The sequence below is a fragment of the Diaporthe amygdali genome (assembly GCF_026229845.1).
Source record: "Diaporthe amygdali strain CAA958 chromosome Unknown NODE_27_length_698932_cov_65_101997, whole genome shotgun sequence".
Lineage (NCBI taxonomy): Eukaryota > Fungi > Ascomycota > Sordariomycetes > Diaporthales > Diaporthaceae > Diaporthe > Diaporthe amygdali.
The window spans coordinates 38551-58020 of record NW_026517047.1 but is presented as its reverse complement, the minus strand read 5'-3'; the positions used below and the strand labels follow the sequence as shown (position 1 = coordinate 58020).

General features: G+C 57.5%; 6 protein-coding genes across 6 annotated transcripts; 1 reads left to right on the top strand and 5 right to left on the bottom strand.

Annotated features, from left to right (window-relative positions):
* Positions 1-900: 900 nt before the first annotated feature.
* On the top strand, positions 901-3783 carry J7T55_000552 (uncharacterized protein; the record flags this gene model as incomplete). The annotated part of the gene is made up of 3 exons (XM_053131474.1): positions 901-1825; positions 1923-2260; positions 2338-3783. 3 exons carry the CDS (start codon positions 901-903, stop codon positions 3781-3783), a joined length of 2709 nt encoding a protein of 902 aa, XP_052990283.1.
* A 369-nt stretch (positions 3784-4152) lies between these two features.
* On the bottom strand, positions 4153-4956 carry J7T55_000551 (short chain type dehydrogenase; the record flags this gene model as incomplete). The annotated part of the gene is made up of 1 exon (XM_053131473.1): positions 4153-4956. One exon carries the CDS (start codon positions 4954-4956, stop codon positions 4153-4155), a length of 804 nt encoding a protein of 267 aa, XP_052990282.1.
* A 580-nt stretch (positions 4957-5536) lies between these two features.
* Positions 5537-6845, bottom strand: J7T55_000550 (uncharacterized protein; the record flags this gene model as incomplete). The annotated part of the gene is made up of 2 exons (XM_053131472.1): positions 5537-6401; positions 6487-6845. 2 exons carry the CDS (start codon positions 6843-6845, stop codon positions 5537-5539), a joined length of 1224 nt encoding a protein of 407 aa, XP_052990281.1.
* A 372-nt stretch (positions 6846-7217) lies between these two features.
* J7T55_000549 (uncharacterized protein) lies at positions 7218-8459 on the bottom strand (the record flags this gene model as incomplete). Its single annotated transcript, XM_053131471.1, has 1 exon — positions 7218-8459. The coding sequence occupies one exon, from the start codon at positions 8457-8459 to the stop codon at positions 7218-7220; it is 1242 nt and encodes a 413-aa protein (XP_052990280.1).
* A 1930-nt stretch (positions 8460-10389) lies between these two features.
* J7T55_000548 (uncharacterized protein) lies at positions 10390-11773 on the bottom strand (the record flags this gene model as incomplete). Its single annotated transcript, XM_053131470.1, has 4 exons — positions 10390-11283; positions 11383-11529; positions 11635-11678; positions 11767-11773. The coding sequence occupies 4 exons, from the start codon at positions 11771-11773 to the stop codon at positions 10390-10392; spliced, it is 1092 nt and encodes a 363-aa protein (XP_052990279.1).
* Positions 11774-14564: 2791 nt separating this feature from the next.
* J7T55_000547 (uncharacterized protein) lies at positions 14565-15609 on the bottom strand (the record flags this gene model as incomplete). Its single annotated transcript, XM_053131467.1, has 2 exons — positions 14565-14950; positions 15579-15609. 2 exons carry the CDS (start codon positions 15607-15609, stop codon positions 14565-14567), a joined length of 417 nt encoding a protein of 138 aa, XP_052990278.1.
* Between the last annotated feature and the right edge of the window lie 3861 nt (positions 15610-19470).

Below are 19470 nucleotides of genomic sequence, written 5' to 3'. Positions count from 1 at the left end.
TCCCTTCATTGTGTACCGGTGCCAATGCCATGCCACGCCCATTCCAATCCTAAACCGTCGTAGTTTGCACCAGTAGCAGCGGCGGCGGCAGCAGCAGCAGAAGCGAGCCTCGACCACCTGATTGAATCCAATCCAATGCGTAGACTATTACTGCTTGTCTGCCGTATATCTCTCTGTCTTTCTCTCTGCCTCTTGTCTCCAATATCCCGTCTTCCTCCATCCCTCTCTGACCTGACCCACGAGTGATTGATTCCTCATCCCAACGCCGTGCGACAGCGAGGTATGAGATGAGAGAATAATCAATCAGTCATTACCCCTGTCCTGCCCTGTCTCTACCCTGCATCTTGACACGAACCTTGATGAGTCGGGTCGGTGCTTTTGATGCAATAATTGGCTGCTTCGACCCTCGGCAGTCCATCACCTGTTCGAGGCCCAACACCGTCAGCATCCTCCCACCTCCCACCTACCCGGGGCCCATCCTTTTATTATCTCTTCCCCCCCCTCACAAACTGCGAGTCGACACGGACACAGACACATCAGCACTGCACTGCACTGCTGCGCTGCACTGCACACGTGGTGGTCTGGTCTCGAGGCTCACGGCCCAGACTCTCGGGTCTAGCATCAGCTCTCGACTCGACTCGACTCGACACACTGCCAAACACCCGTCCAAACACCTCCCACCCGTCGGCCACCAGCCAGCCAATCTGCGGCCTCTCCGCCCCCGCGGGTCAGCCGTAGCAGCGTCGCAGCCCTAACAGCTTGCCCTGCTTGTTCTGTTACCTCACACCCACGCTGCCCCTACCGCTGTGTGCCGCTGTGCCGCTGTGCCGCTGTGCAACTCCAACCAGGTGCTGTCATAGGTCGTGCTCGGGTCACCAGCCTCGCTGAGACCTGCCCGACATGGCTCGCCAGAGCGCTGCTCTTGCGACGCTCCTTGTCCTGGCCTCCACCATCACCAACGTCGCCGCCGCCGGCTCATCCAACAGCAGCGATGGCAAGGTCGCCGCCCAGGCCGGCGTGCTCGAGGGCGCCAACCCCGTCAAGTACAGCGCCTCCAACCCCATCACCCTCTTCATCATCCAGGCCATGATCATCATCATCTTCTGTCGCCTGCTGCACTACCCCCTGTCCTACCTCGGCCAGCCCCGTGTCATCGCGGAGGTCATTGGCGGTATCTTGCTGGGTCCCTCGGTCATGATGCGCATTCCCGGCTTCAAGGCGAACATCTTCCCCACAGAATCTATGCCCGTCCTCAACAATGTCGCTAATCTCGGTCTCATCATCTTCCTCTTCCTGGTCGCACTCGAGGTCGACGTCCGACTCTTCACCAGCAACTGGCGCGTCGCTCTGTCCGTCGGCCTGGCCGGCATGATCCTGCCTTTCGGGCTCGGCTGCGCCATCGCCTGGGGCCTGTACCATCAGTTCCGGGACGAGGCCGACACCGTCTCCATCAACTTCGGCGTCTTTGCCCTCTTTATCGGCACTGCCCTGGCCATCACTGCGTTCCCCGTCCTCTGCCGCATCCTGACCGAGCTCAAGCTGCTGCGCTCCTCCGTCGGCGTCACTGTCCTCGCCGCTGGCATCGGCAACGATGTCACCGGCTGGATCCTGCTGGCCCTGTGCGTCGCCCTCGTCAACAACGCCAACGGCCTGGCCGCCCTCTACGCCCTGCTCTGCACCATCGGCTGGGCCCTGTTCCTGTGCTTTGCTGTCCGCCCCTGCTTTATGTGGTGCCTCAGGAGGACCGGCAGTCTCCAGAATGGCCCTACGCAGGGCATGGTCTCGCTGACCCTGTTGATTGTCCTGTTCTCGTCCTGGTTCACCGGTATGTTGCCTTCCGTCCCTCTCATTCTGCCTCTGGCTTGCGCATGAGGTCATTACATACATGTCATGTAGAATTCCGAGCTAATCGACTCCTATAGGCATCATCGGAGTGCACCCCATCTTCGGTGCCTTCCTTGCTGGTCTGATCTGTCCCCACGAGGGAGGCTTCGCCATCAAGCTGACCGAGAAGATTGAGGATCTGATCTCCGTGCTCTTCTTACCTTTGTATTTTGCCCTTTCGGGTCTCAGCACCAATCTTGGTCTGCTCGACAATGGCATTACCTGGGCCTATGTTATCGGTGTCATTGCCATCGCTTTCTCTGGCAAGATCATTGGAGGAACCCTGGCTGCGAAGTTGAACAGACTGGAATGGCGCGAGAGCTTCACCATCGGGTGTCTCATGAGCTGCAAGGGCCTTGTGGAGCTCATCGTACTTGTAAGTCCCGTATCTTCAACCCCTTCAGATTGACGACGTGGAAAATCAGGGGGCGCCAGCTGACACCAGAACAACAGAATATTGGGCTGCAGGCTAAGATCCTCTCCCAACGGACCTTTACCATCTTCGTCGTCATGGCTGTCGTTACAACCGTGGCTACCACTCCATTGGTCAAGTGGCTTTACCCGCCGTGGTACCAAACCAAGATGGAGAAATGGCGACGCGGAGAGACCGACAAGGACGGAAATCCCATATCCTCTACCTCCAGTGGAGATGATCCTGCTGAGCAGCAGCTCAACTCGGCACAGATTCGCCGCCTGCTCGTCTACTTGCGGCTTGACAGTCTCCCGAGTCTCTTCACTTTCATTGCCCTTCTTGGAGGCGACGAGGGGGTGAAACAGCAGATCATAGAGGAAGGAGAGCCTTCAGAGAAGGGCGAAGCCCATATCACTTCTCGGCAAGTCGCAAAGCGGCCCCTGGAAGTCCACGGGCTGCGAATCTTGGGGCTCACGGAGCGAACGTCGTCGGTGATGCAGGTCACCGAGGGTGAGGAATACTACTCCGAGATAGACCCGGTCGTGAATGCCTTCCGCACCTTCTCGCGGCTGAACGATGTCGCCGTGTCCGGCAAGGTCGCTATCGTGCCAGAAGCATCCTACGCAGAAACCCTGATAAAGCAAGCCTCGGATGTCGCGTCAGACTTCCTGCTGGTCCCCTGGAGCGAGTATGGCAGCATCACCGAGGACACGTCGGTGGCCTTCGTCACATCTGCCCATGACCGCTACAACAACCGCGGACACCTCGATTTCGTCAGTAAGGCCCTCGAGACATCTGTATGCAACACTGGCATCTTTATCAACCAGAACTTTGGCGGCATGGGCCCCGCCGAGCGGCCCAACCTCAAGAAAACAAAGAGCGCCATGTCCATCCACAGCCAGCGTGACGCCGCCACCTTACCTGTCAAGGACAAGAGCCACCAGATCTTCTTCCCCTTCTTCGGCGGGGTGGACGACCGCGTGGCCCTGCGCTTCGCGATCCAACTCGCAAAAAGCCCACACGTGACCCTCACCGTCGCCCACTTCAGCTGGTCCGCTTACGACTCGGGCGACGAGGTCGAGGTCCCCTCCAAGGCCGCCGGCGGCTCGCGCGGCGCGAGCAAGGACGCCGTCAAGGTCGTCGAGGAGACGTCGGCCCAGGATCTCGCGGTGCTGTCCTCGCTGCGGTCCCTGCTGCCCAAGGAGCTGGCGGGCCGCGTGTCCCTGGCCGAGATCAACGTCACCAAGGGGACTGCGGTGGCCGAGGCCGTTTCCAGGGCCAGGGAGAGCGTCGGAAACGTCCCCCGGAACGCTGGCGATATTGTCGTCGTCGGCCGCTCGCACCCCGACCTGGGCGACTCCCAGATCGATCTGGGCGGGCTCGACCTGAAGAAGACGGTCGGCACCGTTGCCGAGCAGCTCGTCAACGGCGGCGTCAAAGCCAGTGTGCTCGTCATTAAGGCCGGCGGCGCAGGCCTGCAGTGGTAAATCAAGAGGGCACGCACCCTTCTGTACCTATCTACTTGTTCATCAGGATGGTTATGTTTTTCTTTGGTGATTTTTCTCATGGGCAGGCGCCTTCAGCATGATACCACCTTTTCGGCGCCTTTGGACTTGGCCCTTTTTGTATATCGGGCTTGTTATCCCGGATTTAGAATTGGACCGTTCATGTAGTAGGCATTTTGGACATTTTGGATGTGCGTTGTGTTGGATTTCTTCATATCTCATGATATAAATAACGGGCAGACTGGAGAATAGCATACGTGTTTAATGACCTTGACCCCTGCCTTTTACCAGGGTATCAACAGGTAGACATCAGTGATTCAGCTTGCCCCGGCCATTCCTTTCGGGCCCCAATTACTCAATGTGCAACCCACCACTCGCATTCAGGTGCAACCCGTTAATCCAGCTCGCCCGTGGCTCGCACAAGAAGCCAACCCCGAAGGCGATCTCCTCGGGCAGCGCCATCCGGTGGCCCACGGGCGTCTGGGCCATGACGGGCGCCATCTCCTTCATGAACTCGTCACCGGCGGCCGCGAAGCCGGCCGTCATGGTCGGGCCGGGCGACACGGCGTTGACGGTGCAGCCGTAGCGGGGCGGGAGCTCCTTGGCCCAGACCTTGGTCATGCTGTCGACCATGCCCTTGGTGCCGGCGTAGATGGTCTGCAGCGGTGGCGCCGCGCGCGACGAGATGGACACGATGTTGACGATGCGGCCGCCGTCCGTCTGCGGCCTCTCCTGCGTCGACGGCGACGGGGTAGGCAGGTGCGGCAGGACGGCCTGGACGAGCAGGAAGACGGCCCGCGCGTTCAGGCCCACCAGCTTGTCCCAGTCGCCGAGTGTCTGCTGCGGGAGGGGCTTGTTGACGGCCAGGCCGGCGTTGTTCACGAGGATGTGGATGGTCTTGTACTTTGCCACCACGGCGTCTATGAGCTGCTGGGGCCCATTCTCTGTCGACAGATCTACCTCGACGGCGACAGAGGTCGATCCTGTGGGCAGGCCCGAGACAACCTTCTGCGCTTCCTCGGCAAGGGCTGGGAAGGGGTAGTTGACAACGACGCTTGCGCCTCGGGATGCGAGCTCCTGAGCGATAGCAGCGCCTATTCCTGTGTTGGAGCCAGTCACAATAGCAACCTTGCCTGCAAGGGTCTGGTCGGGCATGTCTGCGTTTGTCGTGTCTGGTGATACAGGGTGGTCTGCTCCTTGAATGCGAATATGTGATACCAAGATCCTTGTGAAGAGACTACATGTGTGTTTGTGTGCGCGCAGTAGCAAATATCACCAGACCGCACTTTTGAGTGAGTTGATACTGGTTGTGCTTGATCTCAACAGAAATAGTGGCAGCAAGCTGCAAGTTATTAGTTTAAGCGCACGTCGTCAACTACCGCCTTGAACCGGAGTCCCGATGTGGGGGTGGGGAGCTGTCCCCTTCCGACCCCAGACCCGGTCTCCGGGACCACATCGGCGGCGGCCTCGTCCCGTACATGGTTTGAATCCTACTGGACATCAGTCAGCTCATCTGATTGAAGATGAAATCTGGTTTTCTCTGGCAGACATCCTATTACAGAAGCTGCAGAGTAGACTCACCAGGCTAATCCTTAGGCCTGCTCATTTGCCGCGTATGCTTCACGACGTTGGAGCAAATGTGATGGCCAATGAGGATGGGATTTTGTCGTGAGGCCGCACGTGAATAACGTGTTTGTCGCTGACATTGTAGACGTTGATTCGCTCAGAGGAAGACTCATCCCTTCCTCAGTTTTGCCAAAGCCGCAGCAACGCCGCCCGCGAGCTCATCCCCTTTGCTCCTGGAGGGGCCCTGTTCCGATGTTGACGCTCCAGCCCCAGCTCGCGCCTTAGCTTCTTGCTCGGCCATCTGCTTCGATTCTGCAATTGCAGCAGCAAGTTCAGCATCTTCGTCATCGTCATCGTCATCTTCTCCAGCAATCTGGAACTGCCTCGCTCTTTTGGCCTGCTGTTCCCCACCAGCACCAGCACTTGCTTCGCCTCGGCTCCTCGAAGCTTCCAACTCAGCCGCCTCCCTTAACGAGATCTTGCCAATGGGCCTGGCCTCGTCCAGGTTCCTCCTCCTCTGAACATCGGCGTCTGTGCTTTCTTCCGCGTTCAACCTCCTCTTGGCGGCCTTCCTCACCCTAAAGGGCTCCTCGACGGCTTTGGTCCATGCCTTGACTTTCTTCTCTCCCCAGCCACCGATAACGCCAATGGTCTCTGGGTCGGCATTGATAGCAGCCTTGAGGCTGCCGAAGGTACTGACCAGAGCAACGGCGTCGGTCTTGTTGACGGACCTCGGAACGGTGACGAACTCGACGAGCTTGTCTGCGTACGAGGTTGCCTGGGCGCCCTTAATGGCGGCGAAGTTGGCGTGCTCGTAGGACTTGTACAGCTCCAGGTAGCGAGCGGCCTCGGCAGCTGACCAGCAGAGAATCAGGGTGACGTTGTTGACGAGGCTCGTCTTGGAGAGCTCGCGCAGGGAGTCTTCATGATTCGGAATGTCGACGATGGTGAGCAGGACGCGCAGATTGTAGCGGCCTTGGAGGTTTCGTATACGCGTATAGATGTACTCAGGGTGGAGGCGGTGGTACTTCAGACTGCAGTGGGCGCAAAGGCATGCTCATGTTAGAACATCGCACGGGCGAAGGGAGGCCTACACAGCCGGTACAGACAGTGACGCACCTTAGAAATAGAGCACAGGTTGTCAGACCCAGGCCGTAGTCGGCGGGGATGTCGCTATACTCCCAAGGGAGCGACTTGAGGTAGGCGAGCACGGGATTGCCCTTTTGGCGCGGCGAGACCAGGATGGAGGAGCCGGCGGCGCGCTGAGGCAGTGCCTGTGGGGTGGGCTGCTTGACGCCAGATCCAGAGCCAGACCTAGAGGCGGAATTGGCGGGCGGAGGTCTGTCGAGCCTCTGGGGAGTGGGTTGTTGGATCCTCTGCGGAACAGGCTGCCGCGGGTTCACGCGACTGGGACCAGGCGCGTCAGAGGCAGCGAGGGCAGTAAGGAAATCCTGATCGGCCCCGAAGTCGTCGTCCATTGTGGAGAATCTCAAGTGCAAGGCCTACAAGTGGACATGGCGAGAACCAAGGAGAAGTACAAGGCGGCTTCGAGGCTGAAGGTTGATGGTTGAGGATTTAGACGATAAGTGCACACTCAGCATGCAGAAAGACTATGATGGTAGTACCCCGGTTACCTATGACGGAGCTTAGCTCCAGCACGCATACGGACTGTGGGGGAGGAGAGCAGGGGTAGCAGATACATGGGTCTTACTTAGACTTATGTAGATAGACTAGATGATCTACACCATATTTAACAATTCAGCGAGACAACAGAGGATTCGATTATGATTACGCTACAGAATTTCAGGGTGTCTAGATATCTATCTACCTAGGTGATAATTAGCATCCGATCAGTCTAGATCCTCCGCCTGCAGTGCCTCAATGTCGCTGTCGCTGGGCCCACTCGTCTCGCGGGCGAAGCCGTCGTGGACGCGGTACAGCGCCCTCAACCACATGCCGAACGCCCTCCTGAGCGCCTCGGCCTCGTCCTCCGGCAGTGCCATCTGCAGCACCTGATCCCTGAGTGCCTCGTACGCCTCGATCATCACCCACGTCTGCAGCTGCCGCACGTCCGTCGGCGCCCTCAGCGCCTCGTTGCTCACCGCGCACGACAGCTCCCTCGAGAGCAGGTTCATGGCGATCTGCAGGCTGAGCACTCCCGGCTGTGGCAGCGGCCGCTGTGACTGCTCAAATCCATCCTCATTTTCGTGATTGTAGTCGTCCTCAACTCCGCCCCTGCCCCCGTCGCTCTCACGGATGGGTGACAGCGGCTCGGGCCAGAACGACACCGGCTTGAAGAAGATGGTGTCCTCCTCAAATGCGACAAGAGTGCCGTCAGAGGTCGGCGAGCCCCTCGGCTCTGTCTCTGGTTCCAACTCTGCTCCCGCTCCCAGCGTCGATGATGGTGATGGCGGTGGTAGCAACGGTGACCGTCGACGGGTGGCCCCACGTATAGCCTCTATGCTGGTCTGCCTGGTGTCGACGTCGTTGCCATCATGCCCGTCTTCCGCGACACCACCACGCAGCTCGTCGTGGCTGCGAGACTTGAGCAGGGCCCGGTACTGTGCCGCGATCGACTCGGCGCCTGGCGTGCTGCTCTCGCTGCCTTCCAGCTGCCCTACCCGTAGCACGGGCGTCTTTGCGTACCGCCTCAGGCTCGACGATGCTGACAAGGACCCGGACCTTGGTGAACCCGTGGGCTGCTGCGTGTCCAATGACCGCCGGGGGCTCTTCTCGGGAATGTCGATGGCAAGGTGGGCGAGCTCGGGTACGACCTTGTTGGTATTTTGCGTAAGCGAGCGGGACCGTGTGTGCTGCAGGTGAGGCGAGGACTCCATGGGGCACAGGTAGCCGCTCTTTCGTATGTACTCGAGCCACTTCTGGCTACTCAGATCCGGGGATGGCGGGATGGACCCGCGTATGGGCGACTGTGGGCCCTGAGCAGCTGCCCTGGCTGAATCCGACGAGGCCCGTGGTGAGACATTGTTGTTGGTGGTGTTAGAGGCTGCCGAGCCAGAGCGGAGCTTTGTGAGCTTTCGGAGCCTGTTCCTCGCCCTCGGCTTACTGGCCGGCGCATCAAGTGCAGGTGACATTTGTGGCACGAGTGGGCCAGTCGGCTGACACGATACACAGGTTGTGGTGTTGACCCAAAGATTTCAGATTTAAGATGGAGCTTTCGTTGCGGATACACGGCGTGATTCCACAGAGATTCGACCTGGCAGGAGTGAATTAGATAGATGGGGTGGAATGCAGGAGAGCAGTCGAGGATGAAGGGACACTTGTATGTGTTGATGATGGGTAGCCGTCCATATGCACGCGCACAAACAAGTCCGAGCTGGCCATGACAAGGCTGTTCAGCAGCAGCAGCAGCAGCAACCAGAGCTGCTGCCATCCGATGACACAGCCTGCGAGGATGACGTTGGAAATCGGGACAGTCAGGGGCATCCATGATTGCCAGGCACAGGCAGTCAGATGCCCATGACTTTGAACTGACAGCCCACTGGAGGTGCATGAGAGAGAGAAAGAGTGGGTGGCAGAAACAGGATTCCCAGCCTTCCCACCCGACTGGCTGGGCTGCGCCGGGCTGCACTGGGCTGCCAACCCCCTCCACCCCACCAAGTGCCGGCCCAGCTTCCCAAGGTTGCCCTGCCCGTCCTGTCAACTTTGCTTGTTGGCATGTTGGATCGTGACGCAGAACCTCCCAATCCAGTTTAAACCCCCCGACGCCGCCAGAAGATTGACTTTCACCGGTTCGTCCCACTACAGTAGTAGGCCCAACCTCCGGGTGACATATCCACCAGCGTGATGCAACCAAGACAATCTCGTGCCTCGGGACTGTGTCGTAGCCCGTCCAAAGGATCTTCTTTCTCGTTCAACACCCACGGGACTGAGCAACCAAGTGTCACTTCACCAACCTACCGGCCAGGGAGCTGAGCCGACAATGTTGCGCGTCCCCTGCCATCTCCGCACGGGTGCCAAGTCGATTTCGGCCTCGACCTCGACCTCGAGCTTCGAGTTGAGTGCTAGTCAGGCAACATATGCAGGCACCTCACCTTTTCTTCCGTGCCCGTGTCACCCACGGCTTGAACATCAGTCTGCCAACTCAGCTTGCGAGGTTTGGGCCACACGGGCAATTGCATCCGCCCAGCTCCTCACCTAGACTATACGGTAGGCCCGATGGCTGCGTGTCTAGTATACTATGGCGTGCAGGTGAGCAGGTAATAACGCGCCCGTCAAGTCTACACCAAGCCGGCTATAGATTTGGCGGCAGCCATGGGCGGACAACACAAAAAGTCACTACCAGCAAGCGTGCACGTGGGGGAACCCACGAGACTCGAGAAGAACAAACCAATAATCGGATTAGAATCGTGCTTACAAGCCCGCAGGTTGGCATTTCTAAACCTCAACTCCAAAAGAGCAACCCGAGACCTTTTTTTTTTCTTGACCTCTAATGATGGGTTCGCAATGCTCAGAAATCCCCTTTCGGACCCCAGGTTCCATGTCGTCAAATTCATCCATCGCCGATTTTATGCTGATCATGTCTTTCACCATCAAAAGCCTCTCTCTCTGTCTCTCTGTCTCTCTCGTTGTCCACAACCCGACAACCCCATAGAATCAAATAAAACAGAACTAAACTTCGTGCGGGACATGCCTCGAGGTGAAAATTGTGAACGAACATGAGATTGGGCAAGATGGCAAACAATGTGCCGCAAATCCGACGCCGGGCCATAATCTCAAATGCACATGTTCGGGAGCCAAGGGACTCATGAATGCCCAGCAGCACGGGCCGGGAACCAAGAAAAGAGAGGAGTGGTTGTGGTTGAGAATTCGCCAATTACGTGGTATCCGTACAAGAAGGGTTCCTCTTGAGTAATAGAAAAAAGGGGGGTATAAAAGTGAAACAGGGGGTCCCGTGAATGTGTGGTGGTGGTGGTAGCCCATCCCTCCAGCGCCGCCGCCGCTGCTGCTGCTGCTGCTTGCTTCATTCATGAATCGCCGCCGCCATAAACTGAGGCGGCAGGCTTACATGATGATGGCGGGGACGTCGACGTTGGCCTTGATGGACTTATGAGGCAAGACGCTGCCACCATTGACGTAGATCTCGTCGCCAACCGTGACATCGTCACCCAGGACGGTCACGTTCTCCAGGCGCGCCCACTTGCCCACAGTGCTGTTCCAGCCCACGATGGTCTTCTTAACCCAAGCATGGTCCTTGACCTTGGACCCCTTCAGGAGGACGCACTGTTGCAGGCGCACGCCGTCCCCGATGACCACGCCGGGCCCGATCGTAACATGGGGTCCTATCTTGCAGTTGTTGCCAATCTTGGCTGAGGGGTCTATCATGACATTGCCGTGGACATATGGCTCGGTGTGCGGCGCGAGCAGCTTGGACTTCCTCTTCTCCAGCGACCTCAGGTAGAGCTCAGTCCCGGCAATGAAGTCCTTGGGCTGGCCAACGTCCATCCAGAAGCCATCGAGATCAAATGAATGCAGCTCGCCGTCTCTGACCATGGCAGGGAAGGTCTCCTGCTCGATGGAGGTGGGGCGCAGGTCGATGCGCTCGAGGACGGAGGTGTTCAGGATGTAGATGCCGGCGTTGATGCGATTGCCAACAAATTCGACGGGCTTCTCGACGAATCGCTCGATGCGGGATGGGTGGCCGGGCTGGTGCACGATGACACCGTACTTGGAGGGCTCCTCGACCTTTGTGACACAGATGGTGCCCTCGTTGCCATGCTTCTTGTGGAATTCGATGAGCTCCTTGAATGGGTACTCGCAGGTGACATCCGAGTTGAGGACGAAGAAGGGGGTGTCATCCTTGAGGAGGATGTCGGCAGCCAGCTTGAGGGGGCCGGCAGTACCCAGGGGTTCCGTCTCGACCGAGAAAGTAATGTTGATCCCAAAACGCTTGGAGTACTAAGAAGGGGGATCAGTCATTAGAACAGCTTCAGAAGGGGGGGGGGCGTCGGCTGGTGTGCATTTACGGGCAGGGGAGGAGCTTAGGGACTAACAAACCTCTGACAGGGCGTTCTCCATGATCTCTGGGCGGTAGTTGACGGCCAGGACTACATCGGTGACGCCAGCCTCGGCAAGGGCCTCGATCTGGTGCTCAATCATGGGCTTGTTGGCGAACTCGACCAGGGGCTTGGGCATTGTCAAGGTCTAGCAACACAATTCAGAGTCAGAGCCCACATCTTCAATTTAACCTGAAAGTATGCCATGTGTTTGATCGGACAAGTGACTGTGGGGAGAGGAAGGCGATCGTACAAGAGGTCGGAGGCGGGTGCCAAAGCCACCGACGAGAATGAGGGCTACAGCGAGAAGAGGGCAGGTCAGCTTTCTGGACTGAATGCGCAAGCATTTGGCTTTGCACTGTGGAATTGGCTTGGATGTACTTACCCTTCATGGTTGCGGTTGGGAGGTGGACTGCGCCGGACTGTACTGAAGGAGTGTTGCGAAGGGATAAAGAGCGAAGAGAAGGCTGCTGCTGCTCCTGCTGCTGCTATGCGACTTGGACTAAGACAAGGACGATGATCAGGAGACGGCGCGCAAGCTGGCTTGTAGTTGATTTGAGGTCCTGGTATGTCAAGAGAGTGATGGGGGACTCGTGTGAGTGTCACAGCGAGGCCAGATCTGGATCTGGAGAAGGGGCAGGAAAAAAAGAAGGTTGTTGGGTGGTGTTGAAATATGGAAAGGGAGGTTTGATGGGATTTGGACGATGGGATGGTGACAGATGTGCCTCTGCGAATTGGGAGCGGGAAGACATGGGATTCAACCTCGTCTAGCTGGGTTGTTGCATGTACCGCGCGTACCATACAGAGTGCCAGAAGTGCCCGCAGTACCTAGTCTGGAGGCCCAGATTCCAGGTTTAGCGTGAAAAGGGGGCGGCCAGGCAGGAGGAGGAGGGAGGAGGCAGGCAGAGGCAGAGGCAGAGACAGGGGGTGGGGGTGGGGTAATGAGGATCAATTGACGGGCATGGGCCAAGGGCCAGGGCCAAGGGCCAGGGCAAGCCTTGTACCTGTGCCTGTGGATGTGCTGCTTAGTGGCCCCTACTCAACAGTATAGTACAGCCAACGCGACATGTCCAACGTTGGATTGCGAATGGGCTGATGCAGTCTGCTCACATTACTACCTGTGATCGACTGGTCTATGTCTATATCTATACGAGGACGAGGGACGGGAACTACTGTACGAAACGGCTCTCTCACCACATCCCCCAATTCCCGTATCTGCCAGCCCAGAGTCCAGTCCCAATCCTCCAGTCCAGGGTGTGTTGTATTGTACCGCATTTGCCTGTACTTTACACAGCCTACATAGCAGTCAGTGTGTACACGCGTTGGTTTCCACAGTTCCTGGACATCCTCACTCGAGACGAGACGCAGCCAGCGCGCACCTGGTGGGGCTTTGCAGGGCTGGTGCAACCCCGGAATAGAAAGTCTTCGCAGTAGCAGTAGCAGCAGCAGCAGCACACCAGACATCTCACTTTTAATGAGCCCGCTGAAATTGTCCCATCATACGGCGCTGACAGGGCGTTTGGCCCCCGGGCTGAGACACCGTCTATCAAGGACACATGTCCTCTGCCTCTGGCTCTGCCCATTGTGTGTCTCACATGCAGCTCACTTTAATTCCATCCAACAATGACAAGACGAGACAACACGAGGAACACAAAAACACAAACACGGCACACACCCACACCCACACGCCACCCTTCATCCATCTAGACCACATCGGTTCTTCTGCGGCGCCACAGCCACGAGTACCAAGGTCACCTGATGTTGGCTGGCATTGACCAATGCAACGTCTGTTCTAGTCGTCTTCGTCTTGCTACTACACACTTCTCTTCCAACCCAGGCCACCAGACAGCCAGGTCAGCCCTTTCATGTTTATTTAGAAGTAAATATCTACCTTGCCACCGCCGCTCTTCCGGCTTGGCCGTGGCCGAATGGAACGGGAGGATGGCCACTATTGTCATCACGTGCATGGCACCGCATCATTCCTGCCCGGTATCGGAATCGGGGTCCGAATGGTTGGTATGCATTGAAATCTTGTCACCGAGATATATCCTCTCGGTGATTGTCATTATCATCAGCTCTAGAAGTCTGGAAATCTGGAATCGTCATATCGTCGTCACGTCGCTTTTGTCTTCTCCAGCCTCATCTTCTCCTGCCACCTGCTCGAAATACAATCGCCCCCGCCAAATCAATCATTCAGTCATCAACCTCCTTTCCTCGCCCTCGACCTCGACCTCGACCTCGCTTGCCAAGATTCAAGGCACATTGGAGACCTTTCTTGTTGCGTGGCCTTCTTTTGCTTTGCTTTTGGTACCTTGCTTCACACCTGTCGTCAACTTACCCATCCCATTGGTGTCTTTTTTCTTTTGCTTTTTTTTTCTTCGGTGTGCCAGACCTTGGTTGGTCTCCTATTCCCTTTTCAATTTTCCAACCCTTCCCCCAACTTTCCTTTCCTCCCTTCTCCATGTGAATTCTTGGCTCGTCCCCATTATGGCTAGCTGTGCCCAATCGCACCCGTCATCAGTGTCTGACGCCAGTTCCGTAAGTCCCAGCCAGGTAGTCTGCCAAGTCATCCATAGTGTAGTCCGCTTCAACGTTGAGGAAAGGTGATTGAAAGGTAAGCAAGCCGCTCCCGCGCATGTTAAAATCAAAAAATGCCGCGATGGTTGGTTCGAATGTTCGAATGTTCATCTCTTTAAATCGTAAAATCGTAATGTCGTAAATAGCCAGGGGTTGATGCAGGTTTTGTCATGTCTCTCTTTACCAAGATATTTGTTCGTCATCAAATGAGTACGGTGAAAGCAGTCCATGTTTTCCGCGGGTGAGCCCCAGAAAGGTAGAAAATAATTGCTGTGAAGCCTTCATCATGTTTTATATCGACAAGTGGTGGTGGTGGTGGTGGCGGTGGTAGGTCATCTTTGTCTTTCTCTCGTCCGTCCTTCCTGGTCTGCCCTGGTTGTACCTAGCCAATCCCTCAGACCACAGGCACAGTCCAATAGGGTTCAGTGGCAGGTGAAACGGTACGTCGCGGGCCTCGAGCAACGGCCAGTCCGCATGCAACAAGTGCTCAGCCTGAAAGCTTCGGTACTTGCTGCCATCGCCAGCGACACGGCGGTCTCCGGCAACATTGGGGCTGGCGCTGGCGCTGGTCGCTCATGGCCATGGCTTTAGGCCCCATGGCCGTGTTCACTCATAGGACGCAGTAGAGCTGCCGCTGGAGTGCTGACCAGAACGCCGGCTGCGGCTGAGGTGACCGTGCGAGTGCGACGAGTGGGAGTGTGTGGACGCCGTGGACGTGTGGCGGCTGCTGCTCTTCCTGTGCTTGCGATTGGACTCGTCTGCCGGCAGCCCCTGGACAATGCCATTGCGGGCCAGCATGCCACCATTGACGCTGAAGTTCCTGCACACCATGAAGGCACGCATGGCCGCGTTCTCGCGTGCCAGCTCATCCGATTCGTACGCCAGGTCGGTTTGGTACTCGCGGCCGTTGACCAGGACCAGGCACGTGTAGCCACCAGGTTCCCGGTAACACTCGTATGTGGGCTGTTCCCACCCACGCCGCTGGCAGAGGCCTGTAGAAGCCTAAGTTAGCTAAACATATCCCTGGGCTCTGGCTCGTTGAAGAGGGTGTGTTGGAAAAGAAGTGCCCAATCAGCCTGTCCTTGGCCGCCCTGCCCAGCCCAGCCCATCCAGCCCATCCGCCGGCGCCTTCACGGTGCCCATGCGGACCCGGGCTCCGCGTCGGCATCGCAGTATTGCATGCAGATAGATGCCAGGGGCGGATTCCAGGGCGGACGAATGATGGGAGGCAGTCTGCATGGCAACCCAACCACGCCAAAAATACCCAGCCTTATGACAGAAACTGTAGATGAAATGATGCACAGCTCCAGGCACACGGCGGATCGATCGATAGGCGAACGCAATATAAGGCTCCGATCCCAAGCTCTGGGTCGGGGGTCTTGTCCGACCCTCTGTGTGGAGCAGCAGAAACGGGCGGGAGTAGCAAAAGGGGTGTTGCACAGGTACGTTCTCTGCCTGGTGTTTGCAGGGGATCTGAGATCAGATGGATGCATCGTGCTTCCCGGGGTTACTTATCCCCACCCCTAACACAACCGGCCGGAAGAAGGAACTCATAGGATCGTGCCCGCGGAGTGCCAATGGGTGCCTGCAAGGTGCCAATTGAATCCGGCTGCGACTTACTGTCAAGGTATTGCATATAAAATCCGCGCATTTTGGGTGGTTGGGCCTCAATGGCTTGTGAGGCAGAGCGCAGGTCGTGAATCCCCGAGCCGGCAGGCTGGAGGTGAGACTTGAGAAGAACGTCGTCCGGTGCCCCGGCGAGGTGTTCCAAAAGACAGTGCCGGTGAAGGTGCCAACAACAAAACAAAGTCCCCCTTCTGACGGCGGTGGATGAGTACGACGACGGGTTCCAGGTCCGGACTCCTGGCGATGCAATCAGGCCCAACCTAAACGGCAGAGTGGAAGTGGCTAAGCACGCCGACAGAGCGATTGGGTAGGGCAGTAAACCTAACTACCGGACGGGGAATTGGAACGATGCCTGGCTGAATTGTCTGCCGTGTCCAATACTCGGGGCTTTCTGGATGCCTGGGCAGAAATGGGCGAGCTCGATCAAGGAGAGGGGCGAGGATGCGGTGGGTGGTGGTGATAGTGGTGGTGAAGGCAGAGCTACTGTGCTGCTACGTATTCGGGCCTCGAGATGCAGGAGAAGATGAGGCAGCAACGGCGAGACATGTGTGCTTTATTGCAGAAATTCTGATTGTGGTGCGGGGCTCCCTTGAAAACCGGTCCAATTCCCACCTGGAAAAGGAATGACGGCAAGAAAGAGACTAGGAAATAGCATGGGGTTTGAGGGCAAGGTAGGGGAAGGGTTCGACCAGATGCAAGTCGAGAGATGCGGCTCTCAAAGTGTGACCCATCTTGATGTGTTGGCGGTCGTGGTTGCCAGTTGATAGGAAGCGCTGGGAACTAGAGAGCTCCACCAAGACACAAGGGGGTGGCCATCGGATGCAGACAAGGACTAGACACAAAAAGAGAAAAGGGACACGGTGGGTACAAGAGGGAGAAGACCGGGCCAGGAGAGTGTACACACACGAGCGAGCATGTGGGAGTCTACTATGGTAGGGTGGTGACGAAGGGGACTGAGGTTGAGAACAGACAACGGCCACGAGCTTGGCGATGGGGGCATCTCTCCAGTGAGCCCAGTCTCTCGGTTAATCTGAGGAGGTACGTATCCCCTGACGACAGGGAGAGCCGGGCCATGGAGGTGACCGCAACTCTCCCCCACGAGCGTAACCTTGACCGTGGTCTGACGGCACCCCAAGAGACGTGTAGCGCCGGAGGTATCTGAACCAGCAGAGTCACAAGCGCGGTACCGATATCTTGAGGGCTCTTGGGCCTCGCGAGTCCGAGAGAGGAGTCGGGGGGCCATGTCTCTGCTGGGTAGAAGCTCGGTGCGGTGCACAAAGAGAGTGGCCGAGTGATGTGGCAAATGGCACCGTCCCTTGGATTCAACCAATCTCTGCACCTCAATCGACTGCAAGACAGATGCAAACCGAGGGGCCGACGACGTGCGAGAAATTTGCAAAGAGAGAGAAAAGGACTCGACATGGCCCATCTTCCGGCCTGCCAGTTAGATTGGCCGCCATAGAGAATCCGGACCAAGAGCAGGGAAGGGGTATGCCTGGTTCCTGGGGCTCGCCCGTGGTTCGGGTACGGGAGGAGGTACGGAACTGTACATGCACACCCTCCCAGCCTCAGCAATACCCAAGACAGGCGCTTCCACCTGCGCAACATGGCTCGCGTTCTGGAAGGATTTGTTGTGCCTTGCCTACAGCTTACCATGCGGCGAGACGCTGCGTCTCTCGCTGTCCGGAAACGGCTCGAGATTTAAGCTCCGGCCAGGGGGCGGGAGCCATCAACGGGGGTTTCCAGCCCTCCTAGTGGAGCAGGTACTGTGAGCAGGCCTACGATCTGTGTTGACTGGGCGCTGGCGCTTGGCTGCGACCCCTGGGCCTCTGGCCTCTGGGCCTCGGGCGGAGGAGAAATGCTACATGGGGCACCGCGGGGTATCTGCCAGATGCTTCGTATGGCGAGTGGCACGACCGGGCGGCTCACACAGGCGTTGCGACTGCACGCGGTGTAAATCCATACAACTGAAACGGCGTGTCCAGCCAGCAACAACAGCGGGTTGCAAAAGGCCCGCCCCCCTCTCGGAGGCACACAACCGTTGATGTACTGAATCTGAGTCCCGGAAGATAGCCAGGACAAGCTTGGGTGAGCGGACGGCGGCTGGCAAATTACAAGACTGGTGGCGGAGGAAGAATCAGCGCTTGTTTGATGATGGGGCCGGGTTGTGGCAGCCAATCTCAGGGATGGGATCGGGGTTGGTAGGGGCGACTATAAACGAGGAAGAGCCTTGCTTGCACGAGACGAGTCGTACTATGTATGTTTGTACCACACAACATGGGCGTCGGTCGGTAGTCTAGACAGAGAGAGAGGATGAGAAGATATGAGAGGTGGGCCAGGACACCAGAGAGCGGCAGACGGACAGACAGGCTCGAGACAGGCAAGCCGTGCCAGACTGCCGTGGGGAGGAAGTCGGTGAGGCGAAAAGAGAAAAGGCGCGAGCTGGCAGACCCTTGCATGGGCCTGCAGCTGCTGGGACGCCGGTGATTGTACATGGCACACGGCTACTGCGCGGTATAACGCAATCGAACGGTCCAGCAGTCCGGGTCCGATTGACTGTGTGTGTAAGCAGTGTGGCGTGAGGGGAGGGGAGCCGAGCAGGAAGGGAAGGTGAGGTTTGTCGGTTTGACCCATTGACGGACCATTGACGCGGCCACTGACGCCGGCCATTGGCATCCAGACAGTAAGTCGGAAGAGTCGACGGCAGCAAGGCGATTTGTACTGGTAGAGCGGGTCTCGCGCGTGCGAGTGTACTGCGGTGGATGTACTCGAGAAGTCGCAGCAGAGCAGAGCAGAGCAGGCGTTAGCAATGCCACTCATGCAGTGATGAGTTGGCAATGCGGCTTTGAAATTAATCGAGATATCAGAATGTACCGCTCAACGGCTCAAGTAGCGCCGGATTCCATGGAGCGAGGGGCATCGTATCGGTGCTGTATCGCGTCTGTGCTGCGACGCGCAGCCGAGTACCTTGGCAGTACCTGGGGCCGAGGGGGGAACTGTAGGTCTGTACATGGCAGACTGGTCAGTCCCCAAGCCCCAACAGCAACGGGACAGCAGAAGCAGCCAGTGCATACTGCTATTCTCCGCCAGCGTGGTCCTGGTGTAAGGGTGTGGGGCTGTTTGCAGATGCCCTGTTTTGAGTATTCAAGGTCGAGTGTCGAGTGTTTAGTCTTGTCCTGGGCCCTGCTCGAGTGTCGAGCCCCGAGCCTCGAGCCCTGAGTCTTGACATTGACAAGTGGTTCAGATCTGGATCCGATCGGCCATGGGTCCTAGCCTTGGGGGTGGGAGGGGACCATCTGTGGAGCAAGACGCCGCGCCGAGGGATGGGAATGATTCGGAAAAAGGAGGGGCACATAGGCAGGCTGACGAGCAATGAGATGTCAGAGGCAGGCATCGGAGGCATTCAGAGGCAGGCTGGGCACACAACACACAGCACCAGCACACTGGCAAGGAAGTGGAAGTGGGGCACGGACCAGTTCGAAGGATCAATTCTTAGGCCGAGCGAGGCCAGCTGCGATGGTGATTGGCCAATTGGCCGAGCTACATTTTGCTCGCAGGTGCTGACGGGGGTTCGAGTTGCACGACACACACACGGTAATGAACGGCAATGAGGTGAATGGGGCTGGGTAGGGTTTACGTGAATTGAAGTGAAGTGAAGTGGCATGACGTGATGCGAAACAAAGCGAAGCTATGCAATTATGATACAGGAGATCGTCCTTTGCTGCCTTCTGTGGCCGTCGGTCGAGTCGTCGGTCGAGTCGAGGGTCGATGTGTGTGTAAGAGAGTGTGTGATGTGTGAGAGAGAGCGTGAGTGTCTGGTGTGTCAAGTGTGGTACGGAGGTACATCGGTACGTTACCAGGCACGGAGCCGACTACTGTTCGCACG